This window comes from Dendrobates tinctorius, unplaced genomic scaffold (assembly GCF_039654945.1).
Source record: "Dendrobates tinctorius isolate UK_male_01 unplaced genomic scaffold, ASM3965494v1 ptg000116l, whole genome shotgun sequence".
Lineage (NCBI taxonomy): Eukaryota > Metazoa > Chordata > Amphibia > Anura > Dendrobatidae > Dendrobates > Dendrobates tinctorius.
The window spans coordinates 34,599,997-34,621,685 of NW_027361784.1; the positions used below are offsets into that span (position 1 = coordinate 34,599,997).

The window sequence follows — 21,689 nt, forward strand, 5'->3', positions numbered from 1 at the left end:
TCAAACAAAGATTTTTCAGTAACAGAGGAGCAGACTGGCCATAAAAAGGTATTGATGGACTTCTCTTTGAAAGAACAACATGCGCATATAAATAGGTTCAGGTGTAAAATCTTTAACCCTAATGACTCCTCCTGATATTCTTCCTCTAGGACCTGGCAATCACAAACGAGGACAACCTGCAGATGTACAGCCGCTGCAGCATTATGGCTCTAGTCGCAGCATATCTCAATTTCCTCAGCCAAATGATTGCGGTTCCCGCATTTTGCCAGCACGTCACCAAGGTAATGTTGTGGATTTGTAAACTTTATTTATAATTGCGTTTTTCAGATAAGCCTATCCCCATCCCATTAAGCCATGCCTCCTATTGAGTGAAGCACAAACCGTGCCATAAAAGGGGTTGTTCGACCTTGGGGTACAAGACTGCAGTCACTGTATGCGCACCGTGAGAGTTCTCTGGGAGCAGGCCCGCAAGTATGTGCTTTGCATAGTTTTGGATACATTCCGACTAGACTGTTTCCATACACTTGCATTGAACGAAGCCACACACTACTAGTGGGCACGTGACTGCATGTATGCAAATCACATACTTGCAGTCACGCTCCCAGCACGCACTGTGCACGATGTGAGGACTCTCAAGTCTGCAGTCACATATTTGTACGCTGAGGCCGAACAACCCCTTTAATAAATAATTCTAAAACCAAATGTGTGAATTTACATAAAAATGATTACACCCTTCTAGCATAATCCTTTTTTTTTTCTTACTATTCAGTGTGGTAATCACATTATTCCGGCTATTAATATCTTTTATTCCAAAGGTCATAGAAACGAGGAACATGGAGGCCCCCTACTTCTTGCCTGAAGTCCTGTTTAGGGATAAGTGCAGGTAATATGTGGTTGGGAACATTGATCTCCCGTCTGTCCGGCAGTGACTATAAGGCTGTGTTCACACACAGCGTTTTTTTTTTCGCGTTTTTCCCGCGGATTTACAAAAAAATCCGCTTAAAAGAAGCTTCCCATTCATTTTAATGCATTTTGCACTTTTTGTGCATATTGATGCGTTTTTTTCCACGAAAAAAGCTTCGCTGTAAAAAAAACGCAGCACGCTCATTAATTTCGTGGAAAATTCCGCATTTCTAGCTATTTTCTATGTGTCTGGGGACGCGTGGGGAAAAAAGCGCGTTTTTTGGGAAGGAGTCCGGTTTTTATGCAGAAATTTTCTGCATACACATAGCCTAACACAAAAAACTCATGGAAGTTGGAGATTCTTGACCCCCTCTCGACCAGACAATTTTTTATTTTTTATTTTACTTTTATGTCTTTTAGTTTCTTCCTCTCCTCCTTTCTAGAGTCATATTTCTTTATTCTTCTGTTTACACTGCTGTATGAAAGCTTATTGTTATGGGATGAGTCATAGTTTTGAATAAAAACCTTTATAATGACCTGATAACCTAATTCTCCAGATAAGTACGATTACGGCAATACCAAACTTGTAAGTAATTTTTTTTTTTTTTTTTCTGTTTGCTTACTTTTTATGAAAACTTTGGGAAATTGTAAAAAAAAAAAAAAATAAAAGTTTGGTTTGTGCCACCATTTTTTCTCCTTCGTCTCATTGGGGGACATAGGTACTGTGGGTGTATGCTATTGCCATCTGGAGGCTGACACTAAGTATACAAAAAAAAAAGGTAGCTCCTCCGCTGCATACACCCTCGCCCCGATTGCGGGCGGAAACCAGTTTTTTGCTTAGTGTCCTATGGAGGCACACAGTCTGGATCTCTCCAGACTATTTTTTTTTTTTTGTTACTATAAAGATGAGACGGGGGCGACGGATCCTATTGAAAGGGTCCGATCTCCCCAAACCATCAACGGGCGAGCACGCGTTGAGTATCGCCTCCGCGTATCCTTTCCCGCACCGAGGGACATCTCTGGGACTTTTCCCTAGACATCTATTTTTTCTTTTTTATTTTATGATGATAAGACAGAGGCAACGCATCCTATTGAAAGGATCCGATTTCCCCAATCCATCAACGGGCAAGCACGTGCGAGTATCCCTCCACGTATCCTTTCCCGCGACGTTGGACATTATGCCAGACTTGGCCCTGTCCACCCCTAGGTATTGAAACCATGGGCTTGCACAGTGGCACAAGACTAGTCTGTGCGGCCCCCACTGCTCCATCAACGCAAGACGGCGGTGCTGCATGGCGGCGGACGGTCCCTCTCCTCACCCCTGCAAGGCGGACGGAGCTAGGGTGCCTGCACCGTCCAAAATGAATTACCCCATGCACCTCTATTGAGTGGCTAGAGTAGCAGGTATGGAAGGCTGGGGAGGGCCCTGGGCAGCGTTTTGGGAGAGGCTCCAGGTCAGCGGTGCTGCCAGAAGCTGACTGGTTTTGAGACTAAGGCTGCAATCCGGTAGTCTCCATTCCACTCCCTCCCTCCCCCTCCTCTTCCTCTCCTCCCTCCCTATGCCTGCACGTGGCTCATCAGGGCCGCGGATGTGGAAAACCGCCAGCGGAGGTGGAGAGCGTGCCATGGAGCTGCCGGAGGGATCGCCGGGATAGCGGGGCCGCCAGTGCACGGGCGGACGGGCGGTGACTAATTTAGCCCGCGGCTTCGGCCTAGGCCGCGGGTGGAAGTAACCCCCCCGGCGTGACGTCATATCCGGCACCGCCCCCCGTGGCTAGTAAAGGCGCCGGACAAATTGAGGCCCCGGCTTCAGTACAGGGCAGGCCGCGACCAGGAAAGCATCTCGCCGCCTACCCAGAAGTGAAAGAGCGCATCAGAGGCAGGAGCGCGGGGGGGGGACACAGGAGCAGGGTAAGTGCGACCCCGTCCCCGGAGCACGCTACGTGCGATAAAGGGTTACCCTCCTCCTCCTTTCCCCTCAAACTCTCATAGATTGTGCCTAAGCAGCAATATGTCCGGGAAAGGAAAAACGCATACGTTCCTTTATCCCGCATGCGTTTCCTGTGGGGGTATGTTCCCAGGAGCGCAGACTATTAAGTTATGTGAAGCCTGTAGCTCCAAATGCGCCCAGGAGCCCTCCCCTGCGACAGAGCCCAGGGGTCTGGATCCCCCGGAATGGGCGTTATCACTCTCGCGGTCCATGGCTTCGCTTACAAAGGCGATTGAGACACTTCGGGCCCCGGATAGGGGCAGAGACAATGGCTCGTCTGTCTGGGAGGGTTCATCCACCTCACAAGAGCCTCCGGCCTGCAGGGGCCGCACTCTCTCTAGGCAGACGCATAGGAAGAGAACCCACACTGCGTCTCCGGGCCCCTCCGGTGCTTCGGCATCCGTGAGTGCGGCATCTCGTTCACCATCACCATTTTCCGGGTGCAAGCAGAGTTCAGATTAGGACATGGAGGAATCCCTGGACCTGGATGCCCCGGGGTGTCGGGAGACTGTGGACAGTCTCATTGAAGCTGTCAATCAGACTTTGGGTATTGAGGAGGACGTCTCCCTAACCTCAGGTCATAAAGTATCCTTTAAGAAGGCCAGGCGACCGCATAGAGTGTTTAGCACACACTCAGAGTTCGAAGACATAGTGCAGCGTTACAGGGAACGTCCAGACAAGCGTTTTTCGGGCCAGAAAACGCGATATCCGTTTGCACCAGAGCTCTGTAAGAGATGGGTGGAATCTCCGGTTGTGGATCCCCCAGTGTCACGCTTGGCTTCAAAAACTTTATCGGTGCCTAGTGTTTCTTCCATTAAAGACCCCACGGATCGCCTCAGAGAGCTTGGCCCGCTCGGTTTATGAAACAGCAGGTTCGGCACTCTCTCCTTAATTGTCATGATGTCATGGTCAGATTCTTTAAATAAGGTCCTGCAGGATAGAGACCTGCCGACGGAAGTGTCTGAGATAGCAGGTCAGATCGCGATGGCGGGTGACTATTTAGTCAATGCATCCTTGGATGCGGCTAATTGCGCAGCACTAGCAGCGGCGAATGCAGTCGCCATTAGGAGAGCCCTGTGGTTAAGGCTATGGTGGGCTGATTCGATTTCCAACAAATCCTTGACTTCCCTGCCTTATCAGGGTAGCCTCCTATTTGGGGAAAAATTAGACAAACTCATTTCAGATGCTACAGGGGGAAAAAGCAGTTTTCTCTCACAGCAGAAAATTAAACTGCCATTTCGGCAGCCTCAGGCGCGCTTTCGGGCATTTCGCAGCCCTGGGTGGATGATAGCGGCCAGTTCTTCCGCCCCAGCTTGCTACAACCAAGAAAAGGATCGTCAGGTCACGTATAGAGCCAACCCGCTGGGCAGGATGCGAGGCCGCCTGCCCAGGTCAAGAGGTCCAGGTCCCAGAGACCCTCAGCTAAATGACTCAGGGCATCTGTTACCCGAAGACGGCAGAGTGGGCGTCTGGGTCGCGGTAGCGCGTGACGCATCGGTGGCGGAATTAGTGTCGTCCGGGTACAAAATAGAATTTGTCAGATATCCTCCAAGACGATTTTTCTTTTCCGGCTTCCCAAAGCGGAAGCCCGGGCAGAGGCAGTGCTAGGGGGCCATCGAGGTACTTCAGCGCAACAGGGTCATTGTCCCTGTACCAGAGTGCGAGATAACTCAGGGTTTTTATTCCAACCTGTTCGCGGTCCCCAAGAAGAACGGGACAGTAATGCCGGTTCTGGACTTAAAGCTCCTGAACAGGTTCATCAGAATCAGACACTTTCGAATGGAATCCCTCCGTTCATTTATATCGGCCATGGAGCAGGGAGAATACTTGGCCTCGATCGACGTCCAGGATGCCTATCTGCACGTCTCTATTTTTCCTCCGCATCAAAGGTTCCTGCGTTTTGCAATCGATGGTCAGCATTTCCAATTTGTAGCTCTGCCTTTCGGGTTGGTCACCGCCCCCAGAGTGTTCACGAATGTAATGGCGGTCGTCATGGCCATTCTACACTCTCGGGGCATAGTGGTTTTACCGTACTTAGACGACCTCTTGGTGAAAGGTCCGTCCTTTCGGGCATGCGAAGAAAATGTCAACATCACGCTGGATACCCTATCCCGCCTAGGTTGGTTGGTCAACAGGAAGAAGTCATCCCATGTCGCAGCTCAGAGAATTTCGTTCCTAGGGATGATTTTCGACACCTCCCGAGGGTTGGTAGTTCTCCCTCGGGCTCTCAGGTAGGGAGTCCGGAAACTTCAACAACCAGGCCCTCACATCATTCGGTTTGGGATGAGGGTCCTAGGGAGGATGGCGGCAATGGAAGCAATTCCGTTTGCCTAATTTCATCTTCGTCCCCTGCAGCACGCCCTCTTGACATCCTGGGACAAGAGTCCATTCACGCTCGATCATCAGTGCAGGTTGTCCTCCCAAGTCAGACGGTCACTGCAGTGGTGGACGCGCGACTCCTCTCTTCTTCAGGGGATACCCTTTCCCTCAGATCAATGGTTGGTGATCACAACCGATGCGAGCCTCCTCGGTTGGGGAGCAGTTTTTCGCCACCACACGACTCAGGGGCAATGGTCGCAACAGGAGGCACGCCTCCCGATCAACTTGTTGGTGATACGAGCGGTGCGGTTGGCACTGCAACATTTCCAGCACTTTCTAGCAGGACGTCCTGTCCGGATTCAATCGGACAACGCCACGGCGGTGGCATAATTGAATCATCAGGGGAGCACGCGCAGCAGGGCAACCATGCGCGAGATAGAGCATGTACTACGCTGGGCCGAGGGGAACCACTCGGTAATTTCAGCAGTCCACATACCAGGCGTGGAAAAATGGGCAGCGGACTTCCTAAGCCGGCAGGGTGTCGTGCCCAGGGAATGGTCCCTGCACCCGGAGGTCTTCCAGCAGATTTGCCAACGGTGGGGGACACTGGACATGGATCTGATGGCCTCCAGGGTAAACGCCAAGTGGCCGTGTTTGTCGCTCAGTTTCAAGACCCGCGAGCGATCGCAGTGGATGCGTTGGTTCTACCATGGAACCAGTTTCGCCTCCCATACCTGTTTCCCCCGCTGCCACTACTTCCGAGGGTCATCAGAAAAATCAAAACGGGGTTCCGGCAATTCTGCTGGCCCCAGACTGGCCCCGTCTGGCATGGTACGCGGATCTAGTGCAGCTCCTCGCAGACATTCCTTGGCATCTGCCAGAACGACCAGACTTGCTGTCTCAGAGGCTGATCTGCCACCTGAACTCAGGGGCCCTGTGTTTGACGGCATGGCCATTGAATCTTTGATTCTGACCCAGGCGGGGTTTGGGAGTGAAGTGGTTGCTACAGTCGTTAGCGCCCGGAAGCCTACCTCGGCGAGAATTTGCCACCACACTTGGAAGGTTTTCTTTGGTTGGTGTCGAGAGCACGGGGTTGCTCCACTGTCTTTTTCGGTTCCCAATATCCTGGCTTTTCTTCAGTCAGGCCTAGACTCAGGGTTAGCCCCGAGCTCCGTTAAGAGACAGATATCGGCCCTGTCTGTCCTTTTCCAGCAAAGAATCGCTACTAATATGCAGGTCAAGACGTTCATTCAAGGGGTCTCACATTTGGTACCCCCCTATAGAGCGCCCATAGACTCCTGGGACCTTAACCTGGTCCTGAGTGTCCTCAAGGATACTTCTTTTGCGCCGTTACGAGAAATTTCATTGTCGTACCTTTCCAGGAAGGTTGTGTTCTTGGTAGCCATTACTTCCATTAGGCGGGTCTCGGAGTTGGCAGCCCCATCTTGTAGAGCACCGTTTCTTACCTTTTACAAGGATAAGGCAGTTGTTAGGCTAGCGCCCCCCTTTCTGCTGAATTTCGTGTCCTCATTTCACATTAATGAGGACATTGTCCTGCCTTCATTTTGTCCAGAGCCAGTACATCAGGTAGAAAAGGCGCTCCACACATTGGACCTAGTGAGAGCGCTCAGAAGGTACGTGTCGCGGACGGCACCTTTTCGCCAGACAGACTTGCTGTTTGTGATCCCCGAAGGGCGCAGGAAGGGACTCGCAGCCTCAAAGTCGACCATAGCCAGATGGATCCGTCTAACTATTCAAGAGGCTTACCGTATTAGAGGCGCACCAATTCCAGCAGGGATAAGAGCGCACTCTACTCGGGCAGTGAGCGCATTGGCACCAGGCTTCGGCAGAGCATGTATGCAAAGCAGCAACCTGGTCCAGTCTGCACACTTTTTCTAAGCATTGCAATGTGCATACTCGTCAGATGCGAGCCTGGGTAGAAGAGTTCTCCAAGCAGCAGTGGCGCACCTTTAGACAGGAGGTGCATGTGGCTTGGATCGGTGAGTCAATCCCCCACCCAGGGACTGCTTTAGGACGTCCCACAGTACCTGTGTCCCCCAATGAGACGAAGGAGAAACATGGATTTTTGTGAGTACTCACCGTAAAATCCTTTTCTCCGAGACGCTCATTGGGGGACACAGCACCCACCCTGTTAGCCAAGTTGGCTCTTGATTATTTAATTAATTCCTTTTTAAAAGTAGGGTGGTCCTTTTTCAGACATATGGTATTCTGCTTTAAGGCTAATTTGTTTTGTGTTCTCCTACTGCTGTTGCACTAAACTGGTTTCCGCCCGCAATCGGGGCGAGGGTGTATGCGGCGGAAAAGGAGCTAACTTTTTTTTTTTTGTATACTTAAGTGTCAGCCTCCAGACGGCAGTAGCATAAAGCCACAGTACCTGTGTCCCCCAATGAGCGTCTCGGAGAAAAGGATTTAACTGTGAGAACTCACAAAAATCCATGTTTTTAATTTTTATTTTTTTTCTATTTTTCAGTTGATAGTTGTCAGGTTTGAGGTTTTTTTTTTTTTTGTTCTTGTTTTTCTGCATCCTCAACTAGTCCATATTTTTATTGATACCATTTTAGGGTACATACAACATTTTTTGTCTGCGTCATTTTATGTTGCTCTTTTTTTTTTTTTTTTTTTTTTTTTTTTTTTTTTATGTATGCCACCCGAAAAATCGTTTATTTTATTTCATTTTTCTTTCACTCTTTACGGAATTAATTGTTATATTTTGATGTATCAGTCCTTTTTTTTTTTTTTTTAAGGTTTTTAATTATTTTTTTTAAATTGGAAGAAGGCGGATGATTCATAGGATGGCATCCAATGGGTCCTTCAAACATTAGCACTCCGCTATTTTGTCAAAGGGGGTCTGTGGATCAATCAAGCCATTTAAATGCCTCTGTCGGTGATTGACGGAGGCATTTAAATAGTTAAATAGCAGCAATCTGAGCACGCTCCAGTTACTGCTGTTACAGAAAGGTGCCGGCTGTCTGACGCAGCTGACATCTGCCGAGTATTGTGCTGGCTTGTCTCCGGAGCGTACTCCGTACACCGTCTGGTGTCGTTAAGAGGTTAGTGTTATCATTATAGTGGTTGTAGATTTATTATGGACATAAAGGATCAGATTCTGCCGGCTGCCACCACTAGAGGGAGCTTATTGTGTTTTTACTACAAGTATGGTAAAGTAAGCTGCTAAGCTCCCTCTAGTGGTGGACGGATGCAGGGGGTCGACTGTTGTTGCTCAAAAGCCCATGTGTTACTAAATAACGTGAGATTTTCTTCTCGATTCAAGTCTAAATTCAGAATAGAGATTTCCCGTCTGTATCCATTCTGTGCTCTTATATGCTCTATACTAAATTGACTCTCCTCAGTCTTCCGAAATCTCTGGACAAGCACGATAAGAACGTCTTCTTCCTGACCAATAAGATAGTGGAGTCCCTCGGCGGCAGCGGATACGGCGTGGAGCGATTATCAGTCCCTTACGTTCCGCAGGTGACAGGTGAGATCACAATTTCATCCATCGGAGCCAGTGATGACGTGTACACGTGAATGTTCCCTGGGGCACATTCTTATTTTATTTTATTTTTTTTTTGTGATTTGATCTTGGTCTTAATGTGCTGATTAACTCTTAATATATCTGTACACAGACTGAGTACTGTTTTTCTGATGTAAAATTTGCCGTATACTGGTTATACACTGAATTCTATGGTAAAACTGTACGCGCAGAGCTCCCTCTAGTGGTGGATGCAGATGGTCAGAATATTGTTTTCTCTCTCACCCATGACAGCACCACGGAGAGAGGGGGTCCGCCCATCAAGGACAGGAACCTACAGATAAAAAGGCGGCACCTCTCCTCCGTCCCCAGTTGGGTTCCTGTCCTTGACGGGTGACCCGTGGATCCTGCAGCAGGCTGCAGGCTTACTTTTGAAGAGGAGCCAGGGCCGTCCCGTTCGTAGTCCTGGCAGCGTGGAGGCCCCTGCCGCGGCGGGGTCGGTGCCTGAAGCCGCCACCGCTGTAGCCGAGGGGCTGTACAGGGTGAGCGGGCGGGGAGGACCGAGCCGCCGCTCCGAAAAGGAGAATGGGGCTGGAGGGACGCCGGTAAACGCGCGGGGCAGCACGCGCGGTACAGAGGTGTACCAATATGGCGCTGCCCCGGAAATGGAATGAAGACTTCCGGGTCCCCGCGGTCGGCGCATGCGCATTGCTTGCTCCCCGGGGCACAGCGGGGCAGGCTGGGAGGAGGAGGTGATGTCAGGGCCCGGGAGATTCAAAAGAAGATGGTGGGAGCTGCTCCTTGCTGGAAGCGTCCTATAGTCATGGAGGACTAGATATTCGGACTCATGGATATGTAGAACGTATGGTGCCTGGATAGACCTCTCTTTCTGGGCCCCTTCCGTATCGACCTGTACTCACGTTCATACCGATTAATCAGACAGCTTAACTCAGCCACGATCTCATGTAAGAAGACTCCAGGAAAAGAGGGATGCTTTAACTGAAATTCTTGTATTATGATGAAAGCAGCAGATAAAAAGGAATATTCTTCAGAGGACATGTAAGAAGATGCATACAGATGGAGGAACGATCACAAAATGGAGAATAAGGGAGGGAACAAACATACATCACAGGACTACAGGGAGAGAGTTGGGACAAAATACAGGGAAAGGCAAACTTCTGCCTAGCAACAAGGATACAACACAAGCAATGCAAATATTAAATGATTTCCCAAGTCGTGGGACATGACACTCCCCGTCTGAAATCCTTGGATTTCACGATGTCCTTAATTCTTCGAAGTCGTTCGAACCTGAAAAACAAGAGAAAAGAAAAACATGCATGCAATAATAAACATTTTTAAAGTCCAACTCGTTGTTGTTGACCCGTAGATCACACCAGAAGATAAGTCCAAGTCTATTTAAACCCATCTTCGGATTGGGGAAGCCGCAAACATGCCAACTCTTCCACCAACCCAGCAATCCAATGGCAATGTTCAAAGTTCAATCCAATGGAAAATGTCAATGTTCAATAAAAAACTGGGGAATGAGGAGGAATGCTCCCCGCCGTGAGCAACGTCCAGGAGCAATGTTCAGTTCATGTGACGTCCTCCTTTGGCAGTAGCAGCACGAGATCAGTGACCGGACGGAAGAAGGTTCGGGTAGAGCCCCCTTTTGTCACCTTAACTTCTTTCTTACGAGTCTTTCCGTCCTCGCTGGGCATGACCTTGGTGATAAGACCCATTGACCAGTCGTTACGATGAGCCTCTTTGTCTTTTAAGAGAACAAGGTCTCCTTCTTGGAGATTGGGACTGGGTGTCTGCCATTTGTGATGGTTTTGAAGCAGGTGCAAGTATTCGGTCTTCCAACGGTGCCAAAACACGTTGGCTATGTGTTGTACTTGCTTCCACTGACGTTTGTAAATGTCCTTGTTATCGAAATTCCCGGGAGGAACTGTAGCAGCTCCAATCTTCTGTGTAAGAAGTGTAGCTGGGGTAAGAATCATTGGAGAATAACAACGTGGGACTTGGAGTTGCTCTAAGAACTTCAAGGACTTCTTCCATGTCTCCCACCTTTGCTGTTTCTGAGTCGGAAGCGGGGTGTCCCAATCAGTGTTCTCGGCAGTGAGCTGTCTTAACAGTATCTTGCCTTGAATAGTGATGGATGCTACAAACCCGAGAGGATCGTAGATGCTGTTTATGACAGATAGGACTCCTCGTTTGGTAAAGGGTTTGTCACAGGGCGACACTTGGAAGGTGAAGGTGTCCTGTTTGATATCCCACAGTAGACCAAGGCTGCGCTGTGTGGGAGGAACATCAGAACCTAGGTTGAGGTCCTTTAGGTTCGTGGCATGGTCCTCAGATGGAAACGCGCTCATTACTTCTTGACTGTTAGAGATGATCTTGTGGAGTCTGAGGTTTGATGTGGATAGCATTTCCTGTGTCCTGGAGAGTAGGTCAATTGCCTCTTCACTTGTGGGCAAGGACTTGAGCCCGTCGTCTACGTAGAAGTTCTTCTCTACGAATTGACGAGCATCGGATCCGTACTCTCTCTCACCTTCCTGGGCTGTCCGTCTCAGTCCGTAGATCGCCACAGCAGGTGAAGGACTGAAGACATGGACTTCATCCGGTAGTCTATGACTTGATTGTTGACATTGTTGTCTTTGTGCCATAGGAACCTAAGATAGTTTCTGCTGTCTTCCTTCATGATGAAGCAATGAAACATCTGCTGGATGTCGGCCATTATAGCAACAGGTTCTTGTCTGAAGCGGATCAATACTCCAAGGAGGCTGTTGTTCAGGTTGGGTCCAGTTAGTAGCAGGTTGTTGAGAGAGAGGCCTTCATACTGAGCACTGGAGTCAAACACCACTCTGATCTGGTTAGGCTTGCGAGGATGATAGACACCAAAGGATGGAAGGTACCAACATTCTTCTCCTTCCTTCAGTGGTGGCGCAGGTTCAGCATGATCTTTGTCAAAGATGTTCTGCATAAAGTCAATGAAATGCTTCTCCATCTCTGGTTTCCTCTTTAGGGTACGTTTTAAGGATGAGAACCTTGCAGTTGCTTGCTGCAGGTTGTTTGGCAACCTCGCTCTTGGGAAACGAAAGGGTAAAGGAGCTACCCAACTGTTGGAGTCATCTTGAACAAATTCTTTGTCCATAACCTTTATGAATTCTTTATCTTCCCTTGTGGGTGCTAACTTGTTGTCTTCACTTGTGGAATCGAACACTGTTGACCCGAGGTTTTCGTCCCAGGGCTGGAGCATGTTCATGTTGTTGAAGGATTCCTGTTGCCTCTTGGTGTTGCTCACTTTCTCTTTCACCCAGTAATGATGTGGCCATGGCTGAAAATGAGTGCTGCGACCATTTGGCAAGATGTGTGTTTTGTAAGAGGAGATGTTATTATGTCTCTTCATCTTGTGTATGCCAACATCGCCAATAATTACCCAGCCTAGATCAAAGCGTTGGGCAAATGGTGCGTTGTGTGGTCCGTTAATTTGCTGACGTACCTTGTGCAGCCGGAGAATGTCTCTGCCAAGCAGAATCAGGATATCTGCGCTGTTGTTGAGGGCTGGTATCTTGTTTGCTATCCCCTTGAGATGTGGGTGATGAAGAGCAGCCTCTGGCGTTGGGATCTCTTCTCGATTGGATGGAATCTGGTTGCACTCGACAAGTGTGGGTAAGGGTATCTCCACGGTGTTGTCGAGGGATGTCGCTATAAGACCACTGGCCCTTCTCCCAGAGACCTCTGTAACACCGCTTCAGGTACTTAAGGTGTAAGGGTAAACATTTCCCTTTAAGTTAAACATATCAAAGAGTTCTGACCTTGCAAGTGATCGGTTGCTCTGATCATCCAAGAGGACGTACACCTTCGCGGCTTTCTCTGGGTGACCGTTGGGATATACGTTCACCAGGCAAATCTTCGCACAGAACTTGTCCAAGAGACCTTCTCCGCAGACTTCTGTGCATGAAGAAGATATTGTGGTATGACTTGCAGTTTGAGCTGCGTCCTCCCCGCCATGGTTCGTGGTGAGGGAAGGAGTACGTGTAGAGTCAGGACGGTATGGGTGGAGTGCTTGTACGTGATCCTCACTGTCACACTCCATACACTTAATTGTAGTTTTACAGTCTTTAGCAAGGTGTTCAGTAGAAGCACAACATCTGTAGCATACCCCGAACTTCTTTAGAAGTTCCTTGCGTTCTTGGAGCGGTTTCTTCCTGAAGCCGATGCACTTTTTTAAGGGATGTGGTTTCTTGTGGATGGAACACTCACGATTTGGGTTCTCTATCTTTTCACCCTTGTTGCTCTTGCCTGGGGCTGATGTTGGTAAGGGTAGAATATTCGTCTTCTTCACTGACACTGGACCCCTGCGGTTTCTGTCATTCGAGCGTGTGCTCACGTATTTAGAGGGAGGTGAAGCTGGGCCACTGGATTCTCCGTAGGAAAAGCTTGGGTCGTTCTTACGCTCTGCAATGTCTTTTATAAACTCACAGAAGTAGGAGAACGGAGGAAATGACACTTGATGGTCTTTCTTGTATTTTGACCCTATTGTAGTCCACTTCTCTTGTACATTGTATGGTAGCTTGGAGATAATGGGGTTTACTCCACGAGCAGTGTCCAGGTAGCTGAGGCCAGGTAGGTGGGTGTCTGCCTTGGCCAGCTGGAGCTCTAACAGCAGGTCACTGAGCTCTAGGAACTTTGAACTGTCCTTGCTTGATATCTTTGGAAAACTTTTTGTAGTCGCTTGAACAGTGCATCCTCTATGGCTTCTGGACTGCCAAAGTTTCTCTCTACTCTTTCCCATGCAGCCATGAGACCAGCCGTTGCATTACTGATATGTACAGACCTGAGTCTCTTGACACGCTTTGTGGATTGTGGTCCTAACCATTTGATCAGCAGGTCCAGCTCTTCCGCAGCAGTGATGCCGAGGTCACCAGTTACGGTTCTAAAGGCACTTTTCCAACCTCTAATTTTCAGGTTGGTCGTCGAACCTTGTGAGACCGGTTTTAGTAAGTTCACGGCGAATCATATACCTTGCGAAGTCGGACATGTCTGTTCTTTCTGACTTAGGATGCACAATTGTAGGCTGAGCGGTGTTGTACATAGGGGTGGAGACGTCTTGGCCTTGAAACATGGGGAAGTATGGAGTGGCATATGCATTTAGTCCAGCAACTGGTTTGGTGGGTATAGTTTCTGCTACCTGCGGAGGTGGCACTGTGTGGTTGTCGAGGGTATAATGACCTGCCGGCATAGAATCATAGAATCGTAGAGTTGGAAGGGACCTCCTGGGCCATCTGGTCCAACCCCCTGCTCAAAGCAGGATTCGCTAAATCATCCCAGTTAGATGTCTGTCCAGCCTCTGTTTGAAGACTTCCATTGAAGGAGAACTCACCACTTCTCGTGGCAGCCTGTTCCACTCATTGATCACTCTTAACTGTCAAAAAGTTTTTTCTAATATCTAATCTGTGTCTCCTCCCATTCAGCTTCATCCCATTGCTTCTAGTCTTTCCTTGTGCAAATGAGAATAAAGTTGATCCTTCTACAATGTGACAGCCCTTTAGATATTTGTAGACAGCTATTAAGTCTCCTCTCAGTCTTCTCTTTTGCAAACTAAACATTCCCAAATCCTGCAACCTTTCCTCATAAGACAGGGTTTGCAGACCGGTCACCATTCTGGTCGCTCTTTTCTGAACTTGCTCCAGTTTGTTGATGTCTTTTTTAAAATGTGGTGCCCAAAATTGGACACAATATTCCAGATGAGGTCTGACCAAAGAGGAGTAGAGGGAAATAATTACTTCACGTGATCTAGACTGTATGCTTCTGTTAATACATCCTAGAATTGCATTTGCCTTTTTTGCTGCTGCATCACACTGTTGACTCATATTCAGTCTGTGATCTATTAGTATACCCAAGTCTTTTTCACATGTGCTGTCACTTAGCCCTATTCCTCCCATTCTATATATACTTTTTTCATTTTTATTGCCCAGATGTAGTACTTTGCATTTCTCCCTGTTAAAAACCATTCTGTTAGTTGCTGCCCACTTCTCCAGTTTATTTAAATCTTTTTGAATCCTCTCTCTCTCTTCTCTAGTATTAGCTATCCCTCCTAGCTTTGTGTCATCAGCAAATTTAATCAGTTTACCCTCAATTCCTTCATCTAAATCGTTGATAAAGATGTTGAACAATACAGGGCCCAGGACAGAGCCCTGTGGTACCCCACTTGAGACATTCTTCCAACTGGATGTGCAGCCATTTACGACCACTCTTTGGGTCCGATCACTAAGCCAGTTATGAATCCACCTAACAGTTGCCTTGTCCATTCCATACTTAGTCATTTTTTCAATAAGGATTGTATGAGAGACTTTGTCAAATGCTTTGCTGAAGTCAAGATATACTATATCTACAGCATTTCCTTGATCCACCCAATCAGTAATACCATCATAGAAGGAAATTAAATTAGTCTGACATGACTTATTAGTTACAAACCCATGCTGACTCTGTTTAATCACTTCATTCTTATCCAGGTATTGACATACATGTTGTTTAATAATTTGTTCAAAGATCTTTCCTGGTATAGAAGTCAGACTCACCGGCCTATAGTTGCCTGGGTCCACCTTCTTCCCCTTTTTGAAGATAGGAACAACATTTGCTCTTCTCCAGTCTTCTGGCACTTCTCCTGTTCTACAAGAATTTTCAAAGATTATGGAGAGGGGTTCAAAAATTTCTTCTGCTATCTCCTTCAGTACTCTGGGGTGTAATTCATCTGGACCTGGAGACTTGAATACATTTAGGTTAGCTAAGTGTTTCCTCACTATCTTTCTGTTTATAGATATCCTGGATTCTTCTATTCCCTTAATAGGACAGTGAATAGCAGTTGATGTTACATTTCCTTTCTGAGAGAAAACAGATGCAAAATAGGAATTTAAAAGTTCAGCCTTCTCAACATCCTGTCTTACCATTTCATCATTTTCATCCTGTAAAAATCCTATAGCATCTTTGACTTTTCTTTTACTTTTGACATATCCCCAAAATCCTTTATTATTGCTTTTGACATCTCTTGCAAGCCTCAATTCATTTTCAGCTTTAGCTAATCTGATTTGTGCCTTGCAGGTTCTGCAGACAGCATTATATTCTTCTTTAGATATGCCTCCTTCTTTCCATTTTATAAACATTTTTTGCTTCCTTTTTAGCATGTGCTTAAGTTCTGTGTTCATCCATCCTGGTTTCCTTAAATGCTTCCTATTCTTCCCTCTTTTCGGAATTGTTAACAACTGTGCTTTGAGAATTTCATTTTTCAAGATTTCCCATCCTTCCTGGACATTTTTGTCTTTAAGGATATCCAGCCATTGGATCCCTCCAATTCTCTTTCTGAATCCCTTAAAATCTGCCTTTCTGAAATCTAACCTTGACGTCTGAGTCTTCACAGGTCTTCCGCCTCTAGTTATCCAAAATTCTAAAATAGCATGGTCGCTACCTCCTAGGGTCCCAGCCACTTTTACCTCCTCAACCATTTCCTCCCTGTTTATAAGGATTAGATCCAAGGTAGCAGTTCCCCTTGTTTTCTCCTTTACCTTTTGGAAGATAAAGTTGTCAGCAAGAGAGGATAAGAATTTCCTTGACCTGTTAGTTTTGCCTGAGAGAGATTCCCAACAAATGTCTGGATAGTTGAAATCTCCCATGACAACTATGTCATATTTTTTGGAGAACTTGGCCATTTGATGCATAAAGAGTTCATCCATATCTTCAGCTTGCACAGGTGGCCTGTAGTAAATGCCTACAATGGTGTCCTTTCCATTGTTCTGTCCTTGTATTCTTACCCAAACAGTTTCCACAGAACTCCCAGTCTCTGAAGCTTCAATCTCTGTGCAGATATACGCGTTTCTAACATACAATGCGACACCCCCTCCTCGTTTATCAAGTCTGTTTCTTGCAAATAAGTTGTATTGGGTTGCATGTAGGTATTAGCCTGTGGAGTTTGGTGAGATGCAGGGTTTTGGCGCATACTGGAATATGAAGGAAGTTCAAGTTTGGGAGCATTGTACTGACCTTGAATGCAGGATTCTGTAAGTGGATCGGCATCCTGGTGCTCTGGAGAAGCGTCAACACCATCAGGAGTGTTAGTGATGATCTGCAGTTCGCCATCTTGGCTTAGCACGTAGTCTCTTGTGCGTTCGATAGGGTCTTCTGCCTCCATTTCACACAAATTGACGCTGTCTCTTTGACTCCCACTGATAGCCTGCTCGAGTACCTTTAATTCTGCCATGGCTGTTGCATGCTCACATTCCTTCTCTAGAGCTTCCATGCGTGCCGCTTCAGCATCCATTTCTGCTCTCTTTTGTGCAGCAGCTGCATCCATTTCTGCTCTCTTTTGTGCAAAGGCAGCTTGTACCTTAGTAGTTTCAGCCTTAGCACGTGCTCTTATAAGCTGCTCACTAAGAGTAGAATATTTTGATGAACTTGACCTAGATGAACGTTTTGAGTGCTTACACGATTTGGATGAGCGAGTTGATGCATCTGGTGTCCGTGCGATTCTAGCCTCTATCTTGGCTTTAATGTCACGTACAGTGCAGTCTCTTTCAGAATTAAGCTGCTGGAAACCTTGCAATTCGTTTAAAGTCTCTGGGAGATTCAGTTTCTTCAGGAGAATAATATATTGGTCACTCTTCTCCATATACATTTGGTATGCTGTGCATAATTGTTCTAGGACTCCCTCTGGTGATAACTCATGAGAAGCAGGCCTTGATGCAGTGTCTATATGACTCAGCACTTTCTTCCATACTGAAGACACATCACTATATAATTCACATTTTGCAGTCTCTAAATTCTCCATGACTTTCCATGTGGGTTTGACTGTACGTTTTCCCCTTTCGCTAGATGGTGGATGGGGGTCTGGGTCTCTTTCCTGTGCTTGTAAGTCTGGTAGGGACATTGTATTCCTTGCTTCAGACATGATTAGATTGCAGGCAGGAAGAGTTGATGATGGGGGTTATACTTCTCACTGTTCAGCAACAGGAAATACACAGACTCTGCACAGAGTTGATACTTTGTATCTAATGCTGGAGCAGCTGCAGGGTCCAGTGTAATGATGGGAGTTATATTCCTCTCTGTTCAGCTGCAGTGGCTTCTATGCACGCTGGGGTCTGGCTGGAACTGGGTTACAGTCTATCTGGAAAATGTCCTTTTCCACTGAGATTCAGCACAGACCTTGAGTTACTGTCTCTGAAGGCAGGTTATTCCTTTTTACTATTCTGACTCATGGATATGTAGAACGTATGGTGCCTGGATAGACCTCTCTTTCTGGGCCCCTTCCGTATCGACCTGTACTCACGTTCATACCGATTAATCAGACAGCTTAACTCAGCCACGATCTCATGTAAGAAAACTCCAGGAAAAGAGGGATGCTTTAACTGAAATTCTTGTATTATGATGAAAGCAGCAGATAAAAAGGAATATTCTTCAGAGGACATGTAAGAAGATGCATACAGATGGAGGAACGATCACAAAATGGAGAATAAGGGAGGGAACAAACATACATCACAGGACTACAGGGAGAAAGTTGGGACAAAATACAGGGAAAGGCAAACTTCTGCCTAGCAACAAGGATACAACACAAGCAATGCAAATATTAAATGATTTCCCAAGTCGTGGGACATGACACTAGACATAGAGGACAGCAACCAGCATGAAGAGCAGCCAATGCAGCAGCATAAGGAGCAGCAGCAGCACAGGCACCATCGCCGGCAAAAAGAAAAGGACGGGCGAGAGGGCCGGTCCAGTAGCCACTCCACGCAGCGGATCAAGTCAACTGCGAGGAGCAAATCACCTCCTGTGGATCAGCCCGTGAGGGATCCGAATCCACCTCCCGAACCGGTACCTTCAACCGTGCATGATGGGGTAAGTGATCTACGTGAATGTCCCCCATTATAATAGACTTCTTTCCCTTATTAGGGAAAGAAGAAAGAAAAGACAAAGAACAGGGAATGCCCCACCTGTAGAAGGCCGCTACCAGCAGCTTGGGATAAAAAACTCTGCGACTCCTGCATACAGGAAGTTCTTTGTGATGAAACCCCGGATTACGCCTCGGATCTAAGAGCGGTAATCCGATCGGAGTTTCAAAGTGCCCTTTCATCCCTAAAACGCAAAGAGAGGGGAAAGAAAAGGGACACAGTAGCAGCCTCCCAGTCAGAGGCCTCGACGTCAGGGGAAGTTAAATCAAATACTTCAGACATGGACTCGTCATCCTCAGATGAGGAAACAGAGGGTCGTCATTGCTTTCCCCTGGATGAGGTAGACATGTTAGTAAGGTCTACCATAGGGGTAGCAGACCCTCGGCTAGATGGATCAGTCCAGGACATAATGCAGAGTATTCCCGCTAAGCGAGAATGTACAGGGCTTGATAAAAAAAGAATGGGAGAGACCAGATAGGAAGAACTCCACGGTTCCCTCCCTTAAAAGAAAATACCCATTTGACGAGGAAGCATCCACGTCCTGGGACAGAGCCCCGAAGTTAGACGTAGCGGTCGCCAAAGCCTCGAAAAAATTTGCACTCCCCTTTGAGGATATGGGTACTCTAAAGGACCCATTAGACAAAAAAGCTGATACTTTCCTCAAGGGCACCTGGGAATCAGCAGGAGGAAATCTTAGGCCAGCGATAGCGGCAACTTGTACCTCCAGAGCCCTCATGGTGTGGGTAGACCGACTAGAGAAGCAGCTAAGGGAAGGTACACCCAGGGAGAAGATCCTGGAATCCATTCCCGTGATAAGGGTAGCGGCGACCTTCTTAGCCGACTCTTCGGCTGATTCGGTAAGGTTGTCATCCAAAACGGCAGCCCTGTCAAACGCAGCCCGAAGAACGCTGTGGCTTAAATGTTGCCCTGGGAATTTACAAACTATGTGCCATCCCTTGTGAAGGGAAATTCCTATTTGGAGAGACTTTGGATGACATCCTCGAAAAGGTGGGGGACAAAAAGAAGGGATTCCCAAATTTAGGCCCCACAGGCTTTAAAAGGTCCTTTCGGAACAAAAAAATTTTTGACGAGACCCCCGAGAGAACAGAAATGGGACGACAGAAGGAGAGACGGGGTTCTTCTTTGGTAACTCGTCTCGAGACAAGAAGCCCTCCAAGTGACTGTTTGCCCAGGGTGGGAGGGAGGCTAAGCTTTTTTTTCTCCCAGCCTGGAGGAAAATATCGAACAGCCCTTGGTTATTAAATCTGATAGGATCAGGGTTAAGGATAGACTTTCTCTCTCCCACCTCAAAAATATGTAGTGACCCCACTAAGATCATCAGTAAAAGAACAAGAAGCCCTCGAAAAAGAGGTCCTAAGCCTGATGAACAAAAAAGTCCTCCAGGAGGTTCCCCCGCGGGAGAAAGGCAGAGGATTCTACTCGCCTCTCTTCCTAATAACCAAACCGGATGGTACCTTCCGGACAATTATAAATCTAAAAAGACTGAACGATTGTCAAAAACGAGAAATTCAAAATGGAGTTGATCAATTCGACCATCAAAATTCTCTTTCCACGTTGCTTCATGGTAGTATTAGACCTCAACGATGCCTACTATCACGTCCCCATCCACAAAGACTCCCGACAATACCTCAGACTTGTGGTCTCCATAGGAGGCGAAATAAGGGAATTTCAGTACAGGGCCCTGCCATTTGGGATCTCGGTAGCCCCACAAATCTTCATGAAACTAGTGGCAGAGATGATGGCTCACCTAAGAGAACAAGATGTTCTAATAGTCCCATATCTGGAAGACTTTTTAATAGCGAGCAACTCAGCCCAAAGATGCAGGGAACAAAGGGACAGAGTGATGGGCACTCTAAAAGACCTCGGATGGCTCCTAAACCTATAAAAATCAAGGCTGGAGCCCAGGAAAGTCCAGGAGTTCCTAGGCCTGACACTGGACTCAAACACCCAGGAGTGTTACCTGCCAGACCACAAAAAGGAGAGGATCGCTCAGATGGTAGCAAGAGCAACGCAGAACCCTTCCATGACGCTAAGAAAAGCAGTGTCACTGTTAGGGTCTCTCTCCGCATGCCTGCCGGCGGTCCAGTGGGCGCAGCTACATACAAGAGATCTCCAGTGGGATGTTTTAGCCAACCAGTCAGCACTAGACTCCAAAACTATTCGTTCCCTAGCTTGGTGGGGAAACAGAGACAACCTATCCAAAGGGATTCCCTGGGTGATAAGTCACACACATAATCACCACGGGTGCCAGTCCCAAGGGATGGGGAGCACACATGAGCAAACAGGGTGGCTCGGGGAATGGGGAGGTCAGGAACCAGAAGCCTCCTCGAACCAAAAGGAATTGCTGGCAGTAGGCTACGCCCTAACACACTTTCTACCGGTATTAAAGGGACATCATGTCCGAATATTTTCGGACAATCGACTGACTGTGGCCTACATAAATCATCAGGGGGGAACCAGGTCCTGAACACTAATGAACACATCCTCCGAAATATTCACGCTAGCCGAGAAAAACCTGCTGTCCCTATCTGCACTACACATACGGGGAGCAGAAAACCAGACAGCAGACTTTCTAAGTCGCACCCAGCTACATCAAGGGGAGTGGGTTCTAAAACAGTCCATTTTTCGGAAAATTGTAAAAATGTGGGGAACCCCGGACATGGATCTGTTTGCCGACCACAAAAACAAAAAAGTGGAAGCATTTTGTTTCCTAGACCCCAGGGGGAATCCCAGGACCCTGGATGCGTTTATGCTTCCATGGACGCAGGGCCTAATGTATGCCTTTCCACCGCCCATTCTCATCCCGGCAGTCATACGGAAAGTCAGAGAAGACAGGGCACGAATGATACTAATAGCCCCGTTTTGGCCAAAAAGAATTTGGTTTTCCTGGCTGAGAATACTGTCAATAACCGACCCCTGGGTTCTACCAGATCTCCCTGACCTTCTGTCCCAAGGTCCCGTGTTACACCCTCGGGCAGTGAACCTCCATTTAACAGCATGGAATTTGAAAGGGCACTGCTGA

At 47.5% G+C, this 21,689-nt stretch overlaps 1 protein-coding gene across 3 annotated transcripts in view; it reads left to right on the forward strand.

Moving 5' to 3' along the window:
- The window catches only part of EFR3A (EFR3 homolog A), a 175,264-nt gene that overhangs the window by 124,177 nt on the left and 29,398 nt on the right, over positions 1-21,689 (forward strand). For all 3 annotated transcript variants that reach the window (XM_073590347.1, XM_073590349.1, XM_073590348.1), the window contains exons 17-19: positions 150-281; positions 816-883; positions 8,584-8,711. In XM_073590347.1, coding sequence (XP_073446448.1) covers positions 150-281; positions 816-883; positions 8,584-8,711 — 328 coding nt within the window. The remainder of the gene's footprint in view (positions 1-149; positions 282-815; positions 884-8,583; positions 8,712-21,689) is intronic.